Below are 20,897 nucleotides of genomic sequence, written 5' to 3'. Positions count from 1 at the left end.
ATAGTAACATATATATATATATATATATGTTACTGCATACATATCTATAGTAGATATTCCACGTGGTTGAATTATTAGGAATTGTACATGATTTTGTAATATGTGTATTTGTTGTGGAAAATGGATACTAATTGTGATTTAATAAAAACAATTGAAGATGATCAGGAAGTGCCAAATTTCTCTGAAGATTCTGATGTCGAAGATGATGTAAGACATAATTTAACAAATTATATTAGGTTAAATAGTACAACTTTATTCAGTTAGAAAGATGATTGTTTACTGTATGATTCTCATTCTGGAAAAATAAAAATTTCCGAATTAATGTAGTTTCAGCCTAGGAAACAAAAGAAAAAGGAAAATAAGGACTTCGATAACAATTTTCAATTTGTAAATGATATTTCTGATTACAATAAAGACACATGGAATGACTTAAACAAGTATATTAAACGAAAAGCTAAGACAAAACTTGATGATAAAATTAAAAGAATTAGAAGAGGATCCGAATCTAAAATACAAGTACATATATATATATATATATATATATATATAATTTTGATATTATTTCTCTTTAGATATTTAGTTGTTTCAATTACATATACAACAATTATGTTACATTTATATATTCTTCCTTCAGAATGAAATAGATAACGAATCCAATACAGACTTACCTGAAATTAAAAAAGGAGACGATGAACTGTCCTTATCAGAAGATGATCTTAGAAAAGGTAACAATATATTTTACTTTATAATGTAAACTTGATTAGAGAAATATAAATGTTTTATTTTAGATATATTTAAAACTAAAGAAAAGAAAAGTAAAAAGAAAATGGTTGTTAAAGAAAATGATGAAGAAACAATTAACTTTGAGGAGTATTCAAATATAGAAACTCATGCAACATTTTACCAAATGAATTTGTCGCGTCCTTTGTTAAAGGTATTGTATATCAATATATTATTATTAGATATTATATTAATATATATATATTAATTATCAAATACTAATTCATAATACATATTCTTTAAAGGCTATAACAGCTATGAATTTTGTGCATCCAACACCTATACAAGCTGCTACCATTCCTGTTGCATTACTGGGTCGTGATATATGTGGTTGTGCTGCTACAGGTACTGGTAAAACTGCAGCTTATATGTTACCAACACTAGAAAGATTATTATATAGACCATTAGATGGTCCTTCTATTTCTCGTGTTCTTGTACTTGTTCCAACAAGAGAACTTGGTGTGCAAGTGTATCAAGTTACAAAACAGTTATCTCAATTTACAACAATTGAAGTAGGATTATCTGTTGGTGGTTTAGATGTGAAAGTTCAAGTATGTTGATATATTGTGAGAAACTTAAATATTAGTAAATGAACACTATACTAATAAATAATCCTTTATTAATTTACTACTACTTTAAAATTAGGAGGCTGTATTAAGGAAGAATCCAGATATAGTAATAGCTACTCCGGGAAGATTAATTGATCATTTAAGAAATACACCATCGTTCTCATTAGACAGCATTGAAGTGCTTATATTAGATGAGGCAGATAGGTAAATAAAAAAAGAATATTTGCTTTATATTCTTTTTATTAATTTATAATTGGGAGATTATATACATATACTTTTTTATTTATAAGGATGTTAGATGAATACTTTGCAGAACAGATGAAGTACATAGTAAAACAATGTTCAAGAAGCAGACAAACAATTTTATTCTCAGCTACTATGACTGAAGAAGTGAAAGATTTGGCCGCTGTATCTTTAGATAAACCAGTTAAAGTTTTTGTAGATAGCAATCAAGATGTAGCTTTTAATTTACGCCAAGAATTTATTCGGTAAAATTATATCTTATGCAACTAATTGATCATGTTTATATTCTTGTTTAATGCATGTATATATTCATTCTTTATATATTTTTAATATAGGATACGAAAAGAAAGAGAAGGAGATCGTGAAGCAATTTTGGCAGCCCTAATTTGTAGAACCTTTCATGATCATGTCATGGTCTTTGTGCAAACAAAAAAACAAGCTCATAGATTACACATTTTATTAGGGTTATTAGGCATCAAGGTATTTAAAATATAATTTATTCTAATAAATATTAAAGTATATTGAAGTTTGTAGTAAAAAGTAAAAGGCAATCTTTTAAATCATCATTATGTATAATTTGATAGGTAGGAGAACTTCATGGTAATCTTACACAACCACAACGTCTAGAAAATTTAACAAAATTTAAAAATGAAGAAATAGATATTTTATTAGCAACAGATGTTGCTGCAAGAGGTTTAGATATTAGTGGGGTAAAAACTGTAATTAATTTCGTAATGCCAGTTACCATGCAACATTACATTCATAGGTATCAATATTTAATTTGATTGTGAATTTTTACAAGTAACCAATATAAAAGAATTAATTGCTTTATTATTTATTTGTTAGAGTTGGGAGAACAGCTAGAGCTGGTCGTGTTGGAGTGTCAGTATCACTAGCTGGAGAACAAGAACGTTCTTTGGTTAAAGAAATTATTAAAAATGCAAAAAATCCAGTAAAGAATCGAATAATACTTCCTGATATAATCGACAAATATTCTAAAAAATTACAGTCTCTTGAAACTGATGTAAACAAAATTTTAGAAGAAGAACGAAATGAAAGGGAATTAGCCAAGATAGAAAATCAAGCGAATCGAGCAGAAAAATTATTAAAAAATGAAAGTAATAAAGGCGCTCAAAGAACTTGGTTCCAAACTCAGAAAGAAAGAAAAGAAGAAAAAGGTAATTTTCAATCCATTAATTTTTGTATTTGAAATTGTAACTATTCAAAATTTCACATGGAATACATGTACACATTATCAAAATAATTTATATCATTTTTAGAGAAATTATCATTGACTGAAAAACAAAACACAAATAAAGAGAAGAAACAAAACAAAGAACCATCGAACATAGTTGAAGAAAAGAAAAAGAAATCCAAAGAATCTAAACAGGAAACAGCAGAGGATAGAGCCAAAAGAGAATTAGAAAAAATTGCAGCATACCAAGCGAGACTAGCTAAGAAAAAGAACAAACAAAATAAAATTCGGGCAGTTGTAGAGAATGATAAATTTTCATCTAATAGAAAAGGTAAGTTCTAGTAAATTATTCATTTTAATTATGAAAGATTGGATCTTATCTTTTTTTCTATAATCTCAATACGATTTCAGCATCGCTAAAACGGCCAAAATCTTCATTTGCTGCTGATTTAACAAATACAAGCAAGAAAGCTGTGAAAAAAATGCGTTATGAGTAAGTATATTTTATTAAAGTAAGGTAAAATAAAATATTACATATTATTATATTATATTTAAAAACATACATAATAATGCTTTTATAAGTAACTATTTTATTTATTTTAGGGCAAATGTTAAAAAGAATCAAAGTAAAAGAAAAAATGCAAAAAGTTTAAACATAGGGAAAAGGGATAGTAGATCAAATTTTAAAAGACGTTAATTTTGATATTTGTAACTGTATCTTATTAAATACATACCATTTTACTTAATTTGTTTTATTATAGAACCGTTACAATGCGTCACTTATGTCTCACAGATTGACAGATGAATAGCACTGATTAATTGGTTTTTTTTCATCAGAATATGTATATTTTGTAGTCTATAACCTGTTTGAAAAAATTGCAGTACTATGCAATTAAATACTTATTGAAACAAATGTTTGATAATAATACTATAAGATAAAATATAGCATAATCCAAAACAATTTGAACTTATAAATTATTTCAAGAAATATCAAATTAAATTTCATAAAGCTGAAACAGTAACAATGCACTGCTGATGACTTATGAACAATGCTTTGTACATACATGAAAAATAAAGAATGACCTTTATGAATGTTTAAAAAATTAAAAATTGCAAGATTTGCATTGTACTGTAATTTCAGTGAAGAGGTAATAGGTATGTGTTAATTCTATAATGTTTATATAATAAGATCAAACACTCATCACCATTCACAGCCTCATACACAATTCTCATTCTCATCTTAATGTTTAATACAATTTAATGCTTAATACTAAGAAATCTTCTAATGATGACAAAGGAAATTTTATAAAACCTAGGCCCATTTTAAATTATTTTAATGCTATTCAAATTTGTATCCAATTTCCTAATTTTTTAATAACAAAAAGGTGTGAGATTATTTATTTTTAACTCTAAATATTAAGTAAATTCTATAGAATTTTACACTTAATCTATATTTATTCAAAAGTTTCATTTATTTCTGTTTATTGTAGTTATGAAATAAAATATATTTTTAAATGAATACATTATGTTTAAAGCAATTGGTAATATGTAAAATTACTATTATATAAATATTTATAAATGCAATGAATGTTTTTCAACATCTTATAAAATACAAAATAAAAATATAAGTATTTAAACCATTCAAAGTATGTCTACAATTCCTCGGGATATCGCAATAATACTTTTACTATATTGTTTGTACAAATATATGTTCTGGATACAAATTTGAATTAAAGTGATACGAAAGTAAATTTATAATACATATACAATAATGACAGTGATGGAAGAATAACTGTCACGTTCGATGATGATAAACTTCAATCGATTATTGAATTAGTGGTGCATTGTCGATACTTTTTTATAACAAAAATTTTTACGTTTATTTTTTATATTAATGCGCACTATCCGTCGAAGATATTTATATGTATACATTTATTAGATACTATTGAAGTATTTATAAGGACACCTTGTCTGAAATAAATTAATAATTAGTGGTCGTGCGCTAACCAAATCTCATTTAAATTAATTTTTGGATTAAAATATAAACATATAATTTTATAAGAAAATATTTTCAATATTTTCTCAGGAAATAATGGTTATCAAAATTGTCATTCTTTCAATAAAATAATTATAGCATTAAGGCAATAATATTAATTATAATATAATATAATAATAATGATAATCAGATTAATAGAATCAAACAACTTTAGATCACGAAGCCAATTGATACACACCCTTTTGTTTAGTATATGACGTTCACAGAAATCCAACAACGTTATGTTGTTCTCTTCTGCGTGTAAAGATTTAATGAAGTGTATTATTTCGATGTATTTCATGTAATAAATGTGGTTTTCGATTACTTTTTACTGAAAACTACAATTAAGTTTGATGATATCATGTAAGGATTTTACTATTTGCAATAGTTTGTTACAAAAATTTTGTATACAATCTCATTAATCTATGAAGAAAAATGCACATGAAATAGTATATATAAACATTTGTATTCGTCAATGCAAAAGTGAACAATACAACAATTGTCAGATATTTCACAAGAAAGAAAGGGAAATATTTTCGAAGACTTATGTAAAAAAGATGGTGGTTAAACAGTTATTAATTATATAAAGAATTGTATTTTTTGTTAATGAATGTGCCATTGCTTTTTTTTAACGTGTAGAGAAATTAAAACCAAACCAAGTTCATGTTTTTTTTTTTTTTTTTTTTTACAATTGAAAGAAAAATATTTTTCATATCATCAGTTAGTAAATTTTTAATTTCCTTACGAATGCGATGCATAGTTTCTTGACTTGTAAGCCTATATGTATCAATTATTTGACGTTAATGTATCATTATCTTAACATCTTACTGTCTAGACATACGCGAACGACAGGTTTATTAATTGTTGTACATAATCAAAATATTCTGTTTTCTAATTTGTAAAGTATTTTTAGATTCTTTAATTCTTATGATCATCACGGTCTTTCCCCTATTCCTAACATCCCTTTGAATACAGTTCATTCACTTAATTATTTATTTACTTTGTCTGATTCTCTTAATGCCCTCTTTGCTGGTGGTTCTTCAATCTGAAAAATCATATCTTTACTATATATCAAATTACAATCATAAATATGTTTTTCTTACTTCTTCCTCTAAACCAGGTAATTGAATTCTAGTTTCCGATGCTTCCGCTGGCTGTAAGTAAATATAATATATTAAATATAATACATATATTTTATATTTTTGAAATATGAAGTATAATATACTACAAAAGAGAAATAGATGTTGAATATAAATCTATATAAATAATTTTACCTGCGCATCAATACATTCCACTTCTCCAATTTGCAGCTTGAAATTACATATACTCATAGACTTTTTAAGACTATTATTTATATACATATATCGTTCATATAATAATTACAAACGTAATGTATATATAAGAATTTGCTCTAAATCAGACTTTATCTAAAATTATCCTATACATTATTTTAGTTGTCTTACCCTTGCATCAGTTTCGTTCGGCCCAATGCCCACTTCCTTCTGTTGTTTGGATTTAGCCCTACGTTGTGGTCTTTCACTGACAGAATGTGTATTATGAAGAGAACCCTTTCCTTTAGGACTCGACATGTTTATCTGCATTTCAGCAGGTAAGTAATTCCTAGTGTTAGTCAGCAATTCATCCGCTCGTTTGAAGTACATGGTGGGAATTCGTGTTTCACTTGGAAATTCTTTCATATCGAAATTTGTCGTTTTTGTATATATCACATTCATAGCCAAATCGCAAACAGCCCACAATTTCTGCAAGTACATAGTAAATATAAGCTGTTTATATACCTGAATCATAAATAATAAATAATTTGTTATAATTACATAATTCATATTATTATCCTCAGGTTTTAAAGCATCCTTATGACTCTTCATTCGTTCTATGAGATTTTTATAAAAACCATAACAATAATATTCATTTTTCGTTATAAGGGGTTCTAATATAAACCACAAACATTGTTGTATCACTTTCAACTGATTAACCATCAAATGACTTGTAAATTCAGGATCATGTGCAAGAATAGGGACTGCAAATACTAGCATATAATCAGGAAGAATGTGAGGCAGTTGACCTGTAATAATAATTGAATAAAATATTTTATATTTATCTTTTTCTAATAATATGTGTTTAATAATAAAAGAATAATATTAAACAATATTTCGATAATGCCTTACTATTTAGTTTCTTACCCATGGCCCGTTCCACTGTACCCAATGACAATGTCTTAACATAATCTCTCCTTTTATTTATATCAGTTTGCATATAAGTTTTTAAAACACATTTTAATCTTTTATCCTGCTCTTTGCCAGCAAGCGCATAATAACCCATAAAGTCTAGTGGCAAACACTTGTTTGGAATTCCTCTTCCAAGTCCTTTATGTAATTTGCTACCAAAAGCTTCCCTCACTTGTGGAACTTCATCCTATGGAAAAAATACATTTTCACAATATTTTTATTTATTTTAAGTAAAATTTATTTTAAAAAAATAAATCAATAAATCATAGTTTAGAAAAACGTACCACCATGAGCTGGGATAAATTATAGAATTGTTCTGCTGTAAATTGATCACCAACACCTTTTTGTTCGCAAATCTTCAGCATTGAACAACCAGCTTGTAAGCGCAACCAACTCATTTCTGCTTTACTTAAACGACCCTGCTGCAAAAGATCTCCTTTGTTTACTACAAATGCATTCAGCATTCTAAACGTTTTTTGCGCAGAGAGCACATCAGTCTTCAATCCTAGTAACCAGCGTGCCATGCACTTCAATCCTTCTAATCTACAACGCGTTTCTTCAGGTAATTGATCTTCCCTGCACCAGTCTCCCTCAATGGTATCAGCAGTTTGTTCACTGCTTTCTTTCACTAATAACTCCTTGACTATCTATAAATTCAACACACTTAATCTGAACTAAATCACATTATCATAATTTTGAAACAGTAATATAATATTTAGCAGAACTTACCTTCCTAGACACCATATTTTTTATTTGTACTTGATACTTTTCTGGTAAATTATAAGCTATGTGACCTAATGTAACTATAGATGTTCGATAATATTCTGAAGTTGGTGTAAGACTATTTTTAATTCTTTCAATAATTTCAGGGAAAATAGTATCATGAATATTGGTCATATTAACAAATAAACACCTGACAGCTTGTTTTGCTTGTTTTGGTGTTCCCGTTTCTGCAAAATTTTTACATATTGGAACCATAAGGTTCATAATATCCGGTGCAACATCACATAAAGGTTTATATTTCCCTAAAAATGTAAAAATCGAAAGAACCAACGGTGCTACCATTTCATCTTCCAATTCCAAAAGATGGACAAGTTGCATCAAAATATCATTATGAAGAAAATGTGGACCAAACACAAATGAAAGCATCTAGAAGAAAAACATTTTATATACATATAAAAATGAATTAGTAACATAAAAAGCGAAAATTATATGCTTTTGTAAAATAAAATTATAGACTTACCACGAGTAACCTTAAACCCTTTTCACCTGCATTGTTCGGATTAAGTCCAACTTCTTCTATTACATTGCCACCTTTTAAGCAATCTAATACATATCCGATTAAAACCTGTTAAAACATAATTGATATAAAGATATGAATATAAAGACATAAAAATATAGCCACATGCATTACTTACCCTAATTGCTTCTTCATCGATCATTACAGAACTGACTCTTTCCAATAGCATTTTTATTGTGTTGTAATACAAATTCGTCATGACAGGTTGACCCAATTTTTTAAGAACCATACTTATTGTATCTGCACACTCTTTACAAGAAACATTTGGTTGAACTATTGTTTCCATTCCTTGTAATAAGGCCGAGTCTTTTCTCATGTGAGCACTGAACTTTTGTATAAATTCTTGAACTTTCATAGGATCTGGTAGAAAGCGAGATATCTGATGAATCTTAGCTACAAGTTCAACCATGGCATCTGGCTTTTTTACAATTTCTAACCATTCAACCACTGCTCTTCGTACACTGAAATATAAAATTTTATATAATAGTACAAAATAAATATATACAAGATAATAATAATAAAAAAAAAAATTAAGAAAGAGTGTACTTACGCAAGCTGATGCTTTTGTAATTCTACAAATGCTTTAGATGCATGATCATCAATTGTACCTAATAAATGATACAACTTTTTCATTCTTTCGCCAGCTGGTAGTTGGTAAGGTACCAAACAAGTGTTTAGTAATCTTTCTACTAGTAATCTATCTTCCATTCCTGCCATATAATAACCATGTAATATTTTATCTTTTATCCAAGTAACAGCCTTTTTCGTAGCTTGCGGTACATCTGCATCATTCAAATGTTTCTTATATATCATTGCTAATCCTGCCATTGCTTCTTTCCTGATTTTAAACTGAAAATAGAAACAAATATTAATATTTTTTTCATATTCATAGTTTACATATTTTCATGTAAAAAAATACATACCTTTTTATCTAATGTTCTTTCTTTAACAAATTCTAATAAATCTTCACTGTCTGATACCACTTCAAAATCCCTTCTAGCAGTAGTCACTATAGCCATAACAACTTCATATCGTACACTTTCATCTGCATCATGTTGTCTTAACTTTAACGTATCAGTAATATCCTTTCTCAGTTCAGGATGGTTTAATAAAAAATGCATTGAATACTGCACACATTTGATACGAATTGATACACTGATGTCATTAAATCTTCCTAAAAATGCACGCCACAATTGTGTGTGTTGCACAGCTAACTGAGATCCTTTCTCAGAGAACATTCTTGCTAATAATGCTACAGCACCCAATCTTTCGGATTCAGAGGAAGATTTTAGTTTACATTCTAATTGTGGTAGGACGGACAGCAAGACGCTTGGGCATATGTGATTCAACTCATAAATTAAATCATACACTTTCTTGCAAATTTGTAAGCTCTTCTCCTCTTTGCCCAAGATCAATACATGGTTGAAGAACTATGAATTTTAAAATATAAAAAGGTTTGGTATTATTAACTTTTACCTTCTTATGTTATAGATTTACAAACAAAAAAAAAGTGTTTCTTTTATTCTACTCACTGCTTGAATGTATGGTTCTAATGTATCACTACATTTAATCACTAGTTCTTTCGCAAGTAAATACGCATTTTTCTTTTGTGTTTTGTTTGGTTCTACAATGTTCATAAGTATGATATCTAGAAGTTCATTGCTAACAATGTCTGATTCTGTAATAAGTGGACATAATACATCTAGCATAAAGCTTTTGACTTTCCCAGAATGTTCATCGCTGAAATCATTAGAATTACAAGCAATTAATTAACTATTCATTTATATATTGTATTTATGTACTGTATAATCATGTTAAACATACTTTACTATCCTAAACATAAGAGAAAATAGTGCACAAAAGATTTCTTGGCAGTCCTCTAGTTCAAAACACATATTAAATGATTTCACATATGCTAAATTTTCCAGAAGATAGAAATATCTTTTAAAAGCAGGATCTTTTGGATCTTTTAGTCCAGCTAATTGTTTAATCAGAAACAAGAATATTGTTTTAACCTATAACAGATAAGGGTATTAATTTATTATTAAATCCTTAAATTCTCAATAAGAATTAGAAACATTTATGTAAAATATTCTATGAAACGTTATAATTAATTAACTTATATTACCTGCTCTGCATCTTTATATGGAGCTTCTGGAGCATAAACCCTCAAAACATCAGCAATACAACATGCAATCAAAAGTTGTACATCTTTACTCTGATGCATTAAAAAATGTTCTTCTGCCAAATGTAATGCAAGTGGTATATATTGTTGATACATTCCTTCATCTTGACCCATTGCTTGTAATGTATGAGCTAATGTCTATTTGATAAATTTTGATATCGGTTATCTTTAATTGTTTTATCTACTGTCTCTCTTATATTTTATATAAGATATAAATCATTTTATCAGATATACCTTTAATCTCCTAATAAGTTCATCTGGACCCAGATCTTCTGTGACAGATCTGCACCCTTGCGGGTAAACTATTTCTGACATGTTTACTAAATGATTTAACCAAATATGAGTAACTTTATATTCTTAAAATAATCTAGAACACCGTCCAAATTCTGAAATATTGTATGTCACATTAGTTATTCTTCTGCCTTAAAATGTTATTTTCAATGATTTAAGTAATAAAGTCATTTTATTAAAATAAAACAATGTTTGTTACAATTATACGATGCAACTCTTCCAACTTCACATATATTTTGATATTTTATAACATAATTTATAATTCAATGTACATAATGATTTATTGTAATAATTTACAATATAATAATGATTTTTGTATAATGCTTAATCAATTATATAACTGAATAAGAAAATATAAAGTGTATAGCGTTAAAATGATAAAAATAAACATAAAATCAACAAATTAAAAAAGATTAAATGAGTTAAAAATAAAAATAAACATGAATATTTATGTTATTATCAAACTAGTAGCTTTTATCCTTACATGCCATTATAGTTTTGATATCAACACAAATAGTAAGTAGAAGCTTCTACATACGTACAACAAATACAAATCATATAACAAAAGTATGACTTAAATGAATTAATAAAAAGATAATATAACATGCTAATATATGTTTACTTGTATAAAATATAATACTAGTACTTTAAAACAAATTATAATGAAGCATCATAGGTTATGTCTATGATTTGTGCATAAATATAAGAAAACAATGTAAACAGTAATACTATTTAGCACACTTATAAAGCTAAAGAATTTCAAAATACATTATTATACAAAAGATGTTGGATATTACATCCATTACAGAATGTATTACCTCAAGATATGCATAGGCACCACAAGGCCTGTGACACTCAAAATATCAATAAAGCAAATATATGTGATGGATACACGGCACTATTTTAGTTTTTGGAGTTCACACACTTTCACGTTGTAATTATTACTAAGTGCGAATATATCGCGTTCGACGTAACTTCCTGAATTTTTTGTAAATATCTGGCATGGTAAAACGATCAAAATGTCAGCAAAAATGTAGCGAAATCGTTTTCGTAAACGGTTAAGCGTGTCAAAGGACGCGACAGTGCATTCGATCACTTGAAGTCATCCACATTTAACTTTATTGGAGAATACTTCAGATTCAAGTAGTTAAACAACACTAACATAAAAGTACTGAAGGGAATATAACAGTAATGCTATTGGTTAGAATGTACGAAAAAACATATTGCACCAATAGTGTAATGTTTCTGTTATGTACATCTGGACGAAGTTAGTCCATGAAGAATTTTAATGAAAACAACATTTAAGCATATGCAATTAGCGGTAGAATTTAGAACAAATAATATGTACAGCTAAACATCTGTAATTAACCAGATAATACATATCATAAAAGTAAAAATACAGATTAAATTTTTTAAACCTATAATTTATTAATAATTTAATTGTATAAATGATTATAATCTGATAACAAATAAGATTAATTTTTGGAATTAATTATGGAAATTGCCTTTGATTTTTTAAATATAAATTAATATAAAATTTATTAGCTTGTAATATTATTTATATATAAAATGAATTTCATTAAAAAAATATAGTTACTAATGCATTTTCACTAGAAATTATTAGAATATTTGAATCATACCTAACCGGAAATCATGGTGTTTCCTATCTCTTTCAGTTTAGCACATGCAACGTGTGCATGCATTGGTTCAGCGCTGATCAATTTGTTTGAAAAGAAATTGATCATCTCGACCAGGAAAGCAAATTAAACAATGGTGTGTGATTATTTTGTTAATTTTCACTCGAAATAAGATTTTCAATTAAATTGGTTTAACGAATTATAAATCTTTTTATATAAGTTCTGTTTGTTAGGTTAATTGTATGTCCAAACACGCGGTTTACAGCTGTATGTTTTCATTTAATAATATTAATTGTGCTTTATTCAATAATATTTTAGGCAAGTGCAAAAGTTGACAACCCTGAAAAACCAGGACAAGAAGTAACCCCTATTCACAGAATTAGGATTACACTAACTTCACGAAATGTACGCTCTCTCGAAAAAGGTAAATTGTTTTTTGTATGTGTTATCTTTATACAATATTATTTTATATTATTATTGCATACATTTTCTTAATTGTACATGTTGTTTTAGTTTGCTCGGAATTGATAAATGGAGCAAATAAACAAAAACTTAAGGTGAAGGGCCCAGTTCGTATGCCCACAAAAATCTTAAGGATAACCACGCGTAAAACACCGTGTGGTGAAGGATCAAAAACGTGGGATCGTTTCCAGATGCGCATTCACAAGAGAGTTATTGATTTGTATTCACCATCAGAAATTGTAAAGCAAATTACAAGCATTTCCATAGAACCTGGTGTTGAAGTGGAAGTCACGATTGCAAATGAATAAACAATTTAAATAAAACTGTATAAAGTTTTAATAAAAATGTAAAAATGCAAATATCTGTGTAAAATTTGTATTCTAATAAGATCAAATAAGTATTTTGCAATTAACATATATCATAAACATGTAAAAGATTAAAGGATTAGAATTTAAATTTATTAATTAGAAAATTGAAAGTATATTGCCAATATGAAAAAAAGATAATTTTTCTATCAGTAATTTAGACATTATTGATCTGTTTATTTCATGAAGTTCATAAAAAATTATTTATAAATTATAATACATTGATTTTTGTGTACATATTTGAAATATTCTGCATAATGTCCAACAAGGCAGTAGCGTACTTATAAAAGTACAATTGTGATTTAAAAACAACTGTTAGTTAATGAAACGTGATAATTTGTTAATTTATTCTATGTTTATTCTTCTTCTTGAGAATCGTTTTCGGGTTTTTTATCTTCCTCTGCGCCTTCACCACCACTAAATCCATCCATTCCTTCCACTTCTTCTTCATCATCATCACCAGCAACTTCAGCATTTTCGAGTTCAGCTCGTTCCATTTGTCTTGCTAATTCTGCTTCATCAGTTGCAGTAACAACTTTTGGCTATAAATTAAAAAATTATTTTCATATACATAAAAGGTTCGAATATATATAATCTAATAAGTTTCTAATAATAATGACAAAACATACAGCCATTTGAACATTAAATACACCTCCCAATGATGTTATTTTATTTTGTATAGCGTCAATGGCATCATTTAATGCCTTTAAACCATCTTGTTTTTCTGGTGTAGATGTTGTTATAACTAAAACGAAATTAAATTTTTAAGTTTTTATCCATAGATGAAGATTATGCAAAAACATAAAAGTAGAGACATACCATACAGTGGTGGTGCAATTAAGTTAATTTTAATTGGAAGTTCATCAGTGGAAAGAGCCAAACCAGCTTTTAAAGCAGCTTTCACTGCATCAATTCCTTCATAACCATAACAAGCTACTTCTACATCTGCTCTAATTTTTACTGCTTGAGAAGTTAATTTTCGTTTAATATTATTTAATAATACATCTTTTGTATATTCATCAAGCCCACACTCTGCTAAAATAGATGGATCCCTAAAGTAACAATGTTTTAACAATCATTACTATACAAAACTAACAATATTTCATTTCACATATTTTATTCCTTGTACTCACAAAACTGATTGCTTAAAGAAATCATATGCAGAAGCTTTTTGTTTCTTATATTTTTCTTCAAAATGCCATGCAGTTTTTTGATATAATTCCTCTAGTTGATCATCACTATCATAATGTAATAATTCTGCAACATGTCTTAATATTGAGTTTACAGCCTTTGCTTTTGCATATCTCTCTGTGCATTTTTCTACATCTTCAGCTGATACACGACGTTTACTAAGATCAATATAACCTATATTGAATCATTTAATGAACTATTAGATAAAATGATTAAAGTAATTTTAGGATAATTTCATGCATAAAGCTTTTATATACTTTACCTTTCTCTTTGTCAACCCTAATAACAACAACTGGTTCAGTTTTTCCTACTCTAATAAGTTTATTAATAGATCTAATACGTCTTCTAGACAATTCAGAAAGGAGGATCATACCCTCAATATTATTATATTCTAATAAATGTACATATGCTCCCATTTCAGCTATGCTACGTACATTCACCATAACTACATCTTCCACTTCAGGATATTTTTCTTTGTAAAATCGACACGACAACACCATTTTTCCTACTATAAAAAGAAAAATATTACGATTTGTTTTAATCAAAATAAAAATGAAATTCATTTTTTTTCAGTGATAAATATCTTTCTTTGCGTCAAAGAACATTTAAGTCTGTCAAATATTTTAGTAAATAAAAAACAGAAGGTTAGCATATAGGTTAATTTTAAGAATTTTACTAATGTGTGATAATATACTTTTTATAGTTACCAGTATGAATATATTTGCACAAAAAATAACCAACCGTTTATCTATACTATCGAAATATGCTCAGAATGTTAAAAACTTATTAACGTGTATTAATAATCCATGTGCACTTTGCTCTTGATTTTCAATCACGGTAGTCAACCTGAGGTTTGATCACTGACAACGTTTTGTCTAACAACGCGACATCTATCGCAATGGATTTAGATAAGTATTGTGATTAATATCACTATACAAATAAATTATAAATTTTGGGGACATAAATACATATTAGAAATAAACAATTATAATAATTATTATGCGAATGTTAATTATTCAACATAAATTTAATATGAATCAACAAAACATGACAATGTGTAAGTTTATTCTAAATGGTTTCAATTCGATTATCGATTGTAACATGCACGCCAACCTGTATTCTTTCTGTTACATTGGCTATCCGATTATAATACCTAATTTTCTCAACACAACTATCTCCAATGACAATCGTTTTCGTGGATAATGTTCGATTACCAAGAACGACATGACCCAGTCAGGTTAGAAAATGATTATAATATTATTCGAGTCGCGTGTAAACCAAATTTTAGACGAATGTGAAAAACTAAAGTGTACACGCGATTTCGCGTCCTACGATCAATAATAATCGACAGGACAAATATCAAAATCCAAATGCCTCTGATTTCGAGGAATTGTCCTCATATCGCCAATCGTGGTGATCTTGCGTTTATTGAGATTGTAGTATCGCAAAAGGAAAAGTTTAAAAAATGTAGTGAATGTGATACGGATGGACCTAACTTATGGTTGTGCTTATTCCCTGATTGTCGTTGGGTCGGGTGTCCAGAAACACATTTGGATCATAGCATTGTACACAACCAAAAATTTCCTAATCATTGTGCTCATATGAATCTTTCCACAAATCGTATATGGTGTTACTCTTGTAAAAGAGAAGTTATAACTAGGCATGTACCATCACCACCAGTGTCACCTACTCAAGTAGATATAAAACCACAAAGTAACAAGTTTGCTGGTGATGCACCTATTAATATAGATTGTAAAACAGATGATCTTAATCGGCTTATATTGGATAAGTAAGTATTTTACTTATTCCTCTTATATAGTTCTCATTTATACTATATTCTTAAAAAAATAAATACTGAAAGTTTTTGAGGCATACGTATTTACCAAATAAATGTATTTTCTTTTTTATAAACAATAGGTTTTATGGTGAGCTTATAAATAGAGTGAATTATGAGAAAGATGGATTATTTAATGAAAAATCTGGTGATTCACCATATAGTACAGACTCAGATGAAAGCAAAGATTTTTCCGGAAAACCAAGAGGTCTTGTTGGTCTTCAAAACATCGGTAATACATGTTATATGAATGCAGCACTTCAAGCTTTATCAAATGTACCTCCTTTGACACAGTTCTTTTTGGATTGTGGTCATATGGTTAGCTATATGTCCAAAGATAGAAAACCTGGTTTAAGCTTAAGCTATTTAAACCTTATTCGAGACATGTGGAATAAGAAAACCAGAGGATATGTTGTACCACATGGAATATTATCTGGTATTCGAACAGTCCATCCAATGTTTAGAGGATATCATCAACATGATACTCAAGAATTTTTGAGATGTTTTATGGATCAGTTACATGAAGAATTAAAAGAACATATTGAAGATGATCGCGACAATGTGTTGAGATTAAAGGGACTAGGAGAACAGTCTTCAGATGAAGATGAAACTGAAATTGATGGTAATGGTTCTAGCCAATCAGATGCTGAATATGAAACTTGTGATTCTGGAGTAAGTGAACAAAGTTCTCTTAGTGATGAAGGTGAACGTGGTACAAAAAGAAGATATTCTAGAGTATCTCAATCAGAAAAACTAAGAAGTAAATTCACAAATAGAAATATCAAAAAGTCAACTGTAGAAAGTCAACCATTTTCTCAGCAACAAAGATCAACACAAAATTCACCTGTGAAATACAGGACTAAGAAACAAATGAAAACACGAAGTATCATTAGTGATATATTTGATGGAAAACTTTTAAGTAGCGTACAATGTTTAACTTGTGATAGAATTTCAACAAGAGTAGAAACTTTTCAAGATTTGTCATTACCCATTCCAAGTAGAGATCATATTGATATGTTACATCAAGGACCTTTAACTCCGCAGAAGGCAGGACCATGTTCAGATGTTGTGTATGTAACTAATCAGTCTGGTTGGCTATCATGGTTCTTACAATGGATGCGTTCTTGGTTTTGGGGGCCAGTTGTTAGTCTTCATGACTGTCTTTCTGCATTTTTTAGTGCAGATGAACTTAAAGGAGATAATATGTACAGTTGTGAAAAGTGTAACAAACTGCGAAATGGAATTAAATTTTCCAAAGTTTTAGAACTACCTGAGATACTATGTGTCCATTTAAAAAGGTTTCGTCATGAATTAATGTTTAGTTCAAAAATAGCAAATTATGTTTCATTTCCATTAGAAGGATTAGATATGCGACCATATTTGCATAAAGAGTGTGTATCCAAAGTAACCATGTATGATTTAATATCAGTTATTTGTCATCATGGTACAGCTGGTGGTGGTCATTATACTTGTTATGCATTAAATCCTATTGTGAATAAATGGTTTGAATTTGATGATCAATGTGTCACAGAAGTTTCACCAGAAACTGTAAAGCATTGTGAGGCTTATGTGTTATTTTATAAGAAGTGGTCACCAGAAATGTTGCAGTTACGTGACAAAACAATGGAATTAATGGAAATTTCTTCCAGAGAATTGTCTGATCTGAACTTCTTTGTATCGCGGCAATGGATAAATCGTTTTAATACATTTTCGGAACCAGGACCTATAGATAATTCTGATTTCCTTTGTCCACACGGTGGTGTCAATCCTGTTAGAGCACAATTTGTAGATAAACTTAGCATGCCTATTCCACAAGCAGTTTGGGAATATTTATATAATACGTAAGCATTACATAAATTATATTTCAAAATTATTCCTTTAATTTAGAACTTAAATTATTGACTAAAACAATGTTTTAGATTTGGAGGGGGTCCAGCGTGTACACATTTATACGAATGTCCAAGTTGTGAAGAAAAATATGAATCATTACAAAAAAGGAGACAATATGAGATGGAAGTATTTCAACAGCTAAATCATAACACTGACAATCCTACTGCCATATATGGATTGGCTATGGCTTGGTTACGTCAATGGCAAAGTTTTGTACGGGGTAAAGAGACTCAACCACCAGGACCAATTGATAATAATTCTATCATAATAAATAAGAATGGTCAGAATATCCTCAAAGTTGGTAAGTTTCAAATTATAGTATGTTCAAGTCTTTATAATAAGTTTATATGTATTTTAATATAAAACTTATATATAGGTTCAGATTATGGACAAATACCAGAAGAACTCTGGCAATTCTTCTTAACTACATATGGTGGAGGACCAGAATTAATGTTGCATTCATGTCAAAGACCAGTTTCTGCTCAGTCTAATATATCATTACATTCCACTTCAAATTCAAATCTAGATCAGAATTTTAAATCCAGTCGTACAGAAGTTAAATCTAATAAACTCTGTATGACTAGGAGTTCTGAAACAATTTCACAACCAGATAGTGCTATTGAAAGCTTAACTTCGGATAGTGACTCACATCAAACACAAAGGGATGTCAATGAGTAAATTCATTACTTCAATATACAAAATATAAATTAATACTTCCATATGGACATTAAAGTTATAATTGATATACTCATATAAAAGAATCAATTTCTAACTATCATGTCGTATAACATAGTTATGTTATAGATTATTGTTGGATCTGTAAAACAAAAGTATCTTCGATAAAACTACTTGCTACACAGTACTTCTTATAAAATATTTGAACATGGTGAAACATTATATAAAAATTTTAAGAAATGTCTGTGTATTTCATGGCGTTTGCTTGTGTGTCTTTTGTTTGTCACTATGTGCAATTTAATGTAAATCTGTGGGTATTAAGTGTATTTGGTGGGCAATTAGTTAGTACAAAATTTGGTATCTACGACTGTATTATTTAAAGACAAATATTTAGCTGTATTTTAGACTAAGCTGGTGACATATTATTAGTCCTCCAACTTTGATGTTAAATTTAATATTTTTCCTCTTTGTACATTTACTATAATATCTGTGTGTCATTCCTGCATATACAAAATACCCAAAATTACATATTTTCTGGTTTATATGCATTCATTTAAAAAATGTATACACTATATACATATAAGTGGAAGACTGAAAAATAAATCGACTTAATTTAGCAGAAATTTTTAGTTAACCCTGGTAAAATATACCAAGAGTAATATATAAAACCACAACAGAATGATAGTAACACAAGCTTCGTACTGTAGAAAATTAGTAGAAAATGTCAAACCTGCTGTAGTCACACACACACACACCTACCGCAGTTAAGTTATAAATTCATTGATATGTATATCTTTAAAGTAAAAGTTAGAAGCATTTTTTGTTGTGATCTCACGGCCTTATATTGTTACCAGAGTTATTAAATTCAATAATTAGCGGTTATTTTGTATACAATATATTATAGTGAAGTATACATATTATATGCGTGCATCGCTTGTTTGGATGTTATTATAATTTGAATTACAAAACGCAGGGACACAAATGATTGTAAAGTTAATATCAATTATCAATTATCATTACGAAAAGTAACATATCTAAGATGAATAATAAACAAGTTGATTTCTTTATTTATTAAAAATTATTGGTTTTTCCCTCTTATAATACCTTTAATATTGTATCATAGTAAATAATAAAATAACACCTTATTATATATATTTATATACAAAATAATAAAATTATTGTTATTTTCAAATGTTATCTACATTACAAAATGTTTTTTAGTAAATAATTAGCAATCTGCTTAATTAGGTTTTGTAATATTAACTTATGCATAAAAATAACTTTCTTACGCTATGCTGTCATCTTTAATATTTATAATACATATTAATATTTCACTTTAAAGTAGGATATCATGATTAAAATTATTTATGATTATTGTTAATATATGTAACGTAACTCTCTTTGGGAAAATTCGGGAGATCCATATGTCCGTTGCTTCCATTGTTCATCAGTACTTACAAATATTTAAAAAATGTATAAAGACAAAAATATAATATATAGACACAATATATAAGTATGAAATATGAAATTAGATATTGTATTGGATGTTGTTTTCGACAATGCATAGCTTTCACAAAAAATATTCATTATCAAAAAAATGATACCAACGATCAAAGAAAAAATCGGCAGCTACTCAGAAAAATACAAGGAAAGGCTAATAAAATAAAGACAGACTAAAGATCATTAATTGTTTTCTCTTATCATTTTACATTATTTGGAAAATAATTATCGTTCAACTTGTAGAGATTGTTTCGTATGTACTTCTGTAATGTATCTGTGGCAAATTTATAACTCTTTAAACATGTGTAAAAAATATATTTCTTTAAATTATAGCCCTAAATTTACACATTTAATAAATATTTAAAAAATAAAAACAGCTTAATCTTCAAAATTCAAGACGAATTAAAAAAGCGCACGTTTAAATCGCGACCTTCTCTTACAAATTTCAATATCAGTCTCGTTTTATCAAACCCAATCGACTCAGTTATTGCAATACTAGATA

At 28.3% G+C, this 20,897-nt stretch overlaps 5 protein-coding genes across 10 annotated transcripts; 3 read left to right on the top strand and 2 right to left on the bottom strand.

The window, feature by feature from the left end:
• The first annotated feature begins 31 nt into the window (after window positions 1-31).
• On the top strand, window positions 32-3,528 carry LOC132914115 (probable ATP-dependent RNA helicase DDX27). Its single transcript, XM_060972952.1, has 13 exons — window positions 32-207; window positions 328-516; window positions 635-725; window positions 789-934; window positions 1,026-1,331; window positions 1,426-1,553; window positions 1,640-1,837; window positions 1,928-2,072; window positions 2,177-2,358; window positions 2,439-2,770; window positions 2,873-3,118; window positions 3,199-3,280; window positions 3,391-3,528. The coding sequence occupies exons 1-13, from the start codon at window positions 121-123 to the stop codon at window positions 3,482-3,484; spliced, it is 2,226 nt and encodes a 741-aa protein (XP_060828935.1). The 5' UTR covers window positions 32-120; the 3' UTR covers window positions 3,485-3,528.
• LOC132914114 (sister chromatid cohesion protein PDS5 homolog B) lies at window positions 3,485-11,958 on the bottom strand. 4 transcript variants are annotated; one of them, XM_060972948.1, is made up of 17 exons: window positions 11,660-11,958; window positions 10,785-10,936; window positions 10,494-10,688; window positions 10,190-10,380; window positions 9,898-10,105; window positions 9,289-9,795; window positions 8,916-9,214; window positions 8,484-8,826; window positions 8,309-8,413; window positions 7,795-8,214; window positions 7,350-7,712; window positions 7,006-7,252; window positions 6,655-6,902; window positions 6,286-6,582; window positions 6,097-6,132; window positions 5,926-5,976; window positions 3,485-5,867 (listed from the first exon to the last, which is right to left on the bottom strand). In XM_060972948.1, exons 2-17 carry the CDS (start codon window positions 10,863-10,865, stop codon window positions 5,811-5,813), a joined length of 3,648 nt encoding a protein of 1,215 aa, XP_060828931.1. In that variant the 5' UTR covers window positions 10,866-10,936; window positions 11,660-11,958; the 3' UTR covers window positions 3,485-5,810. The 4 variants fall into 4 exon arrangements, with proteins under 4 accessions (XP_060828931.1, XP_060828932.1, XP_060828933.1 ...); XM_060972949.1 differs by having other exon boundaries at window positions 7,021-7,252; window positions 11,660-11,957; XM_060972950.1 differs by lacking the exon at window positions 6,097-6,132.
• Window positions 11,959-12,471: 513 nt separating this feature from the next.
• Window positions 12,472-13,299, top strand: LOC132914119 (small ribosomal subunit protein uS10). 2 transcript variants are annotated; one of them, XR_009659518.1, is made up of 3 exons: window positions 12,472-12,618; window positions 12,802-12,902; window positions 12,992-13,099. XR_009659518.1 is itself a non-coding variant. In XM_060972956.1 (3 exons), exons 1-3 carry the CDS (start codon window positions 12,612-12,614, stop codon window positions 13,246-13,248), a joined length of 366 nt encoding a protein of 121 aa, XP_060828939.1. In that variant the 5' UTR covers window positions 12,485-12,611; the 3' UTR covers window positions 13,249-13,299. The 2 variants fall into 2 exon arrangements, 1 of the variants encoding a protein (XP_060828939.1); XM_060972956.1 differs by having other exon boundaries at window positions 12,485-12,614; window positions 12,797-12,902; window positions 12,992-13,299.
• A 159-nt stretch (window positions 13,300-13,458) lies between these two features.
• Window positions 13,459-15,362, bottom strand: LOC132914117 (eukaryotic translation initiation factor 2 subunit 1). Of its 2 annotated transcripts, none has more exons than XM_060972954.1 (6): window positions 15,204-15,362; window positions 14,759-15,004; window positions 14,439-14,670; window positions 14,125-14,357; window positions 13,935-14,050; window positions 13,459-13,847 (listed from the first exon to the last, which is right to left on the bottom strand). In XM_060972954.1, exons 2-6 carry the CDS (start codon window positions 14,994-14,996, stop codon window positions 13,662-13,664), a joined length of 1,005 nt encoding a protein of 334 aa, XP_060828937.1. In that variant the 5' UTR covers window positions 14,997-15,004; window positions 15,204-15,362; the 3' UTR covers window positions 13,459-13,661. The 2 variants fall into 2 exon arrangements, with proteins under 2 accessions (XP_060828937.1, XP_060828938.1); XM_060972955.1 differs by having other exon boundaries at window positions 15,238-15,344.
• Window positions 15,363-15,512: 150 nt separating this feature from the next.
• LOC132914116 (ubiquitin carboxyl-terminal hydrolase 20) lies at window positions 15,513-19,973 on the top strand. The gene is made up of 4 exons (XM_060972953.1): window positions 15,513-16,285; window positions 16,414-18,171; window positions 18,250-18,521; window positions 18,597-19,973. Exons 1-4 carry the CDS (start codon window positions 15,867-15,869, stop codon window positions 18,896-18,898), a joined length of 2,751 nt encoding a protein of 916 aa, XP_060828936.1. The 5' UTR covers window positions 15,513-15,866; the 3' UTR covers window positions 18,899-19,973.
• The last annotated feature ends 924 nt before the right edge of the window (window positions 19,974-20,897 follow it).

This window comes from Bombus pascuorum, chromosome 14, assembly GCF_905332965.1.
Source record: "Bombus pascuorum chromosome 14, iyBomPasc1.1, whole genome shotgun sequence".
NCBI lineage: Eukaryota > Metazoa > Arthropoda > Insecta > Hymenoptera > Apidae > Bombus > Bombus pascuorum.
The sequence above is the reverse complement of the archived record's forward strand: the minus strand, read 5'-3'. Positions and strand labels throughout refer to the sequence as shown.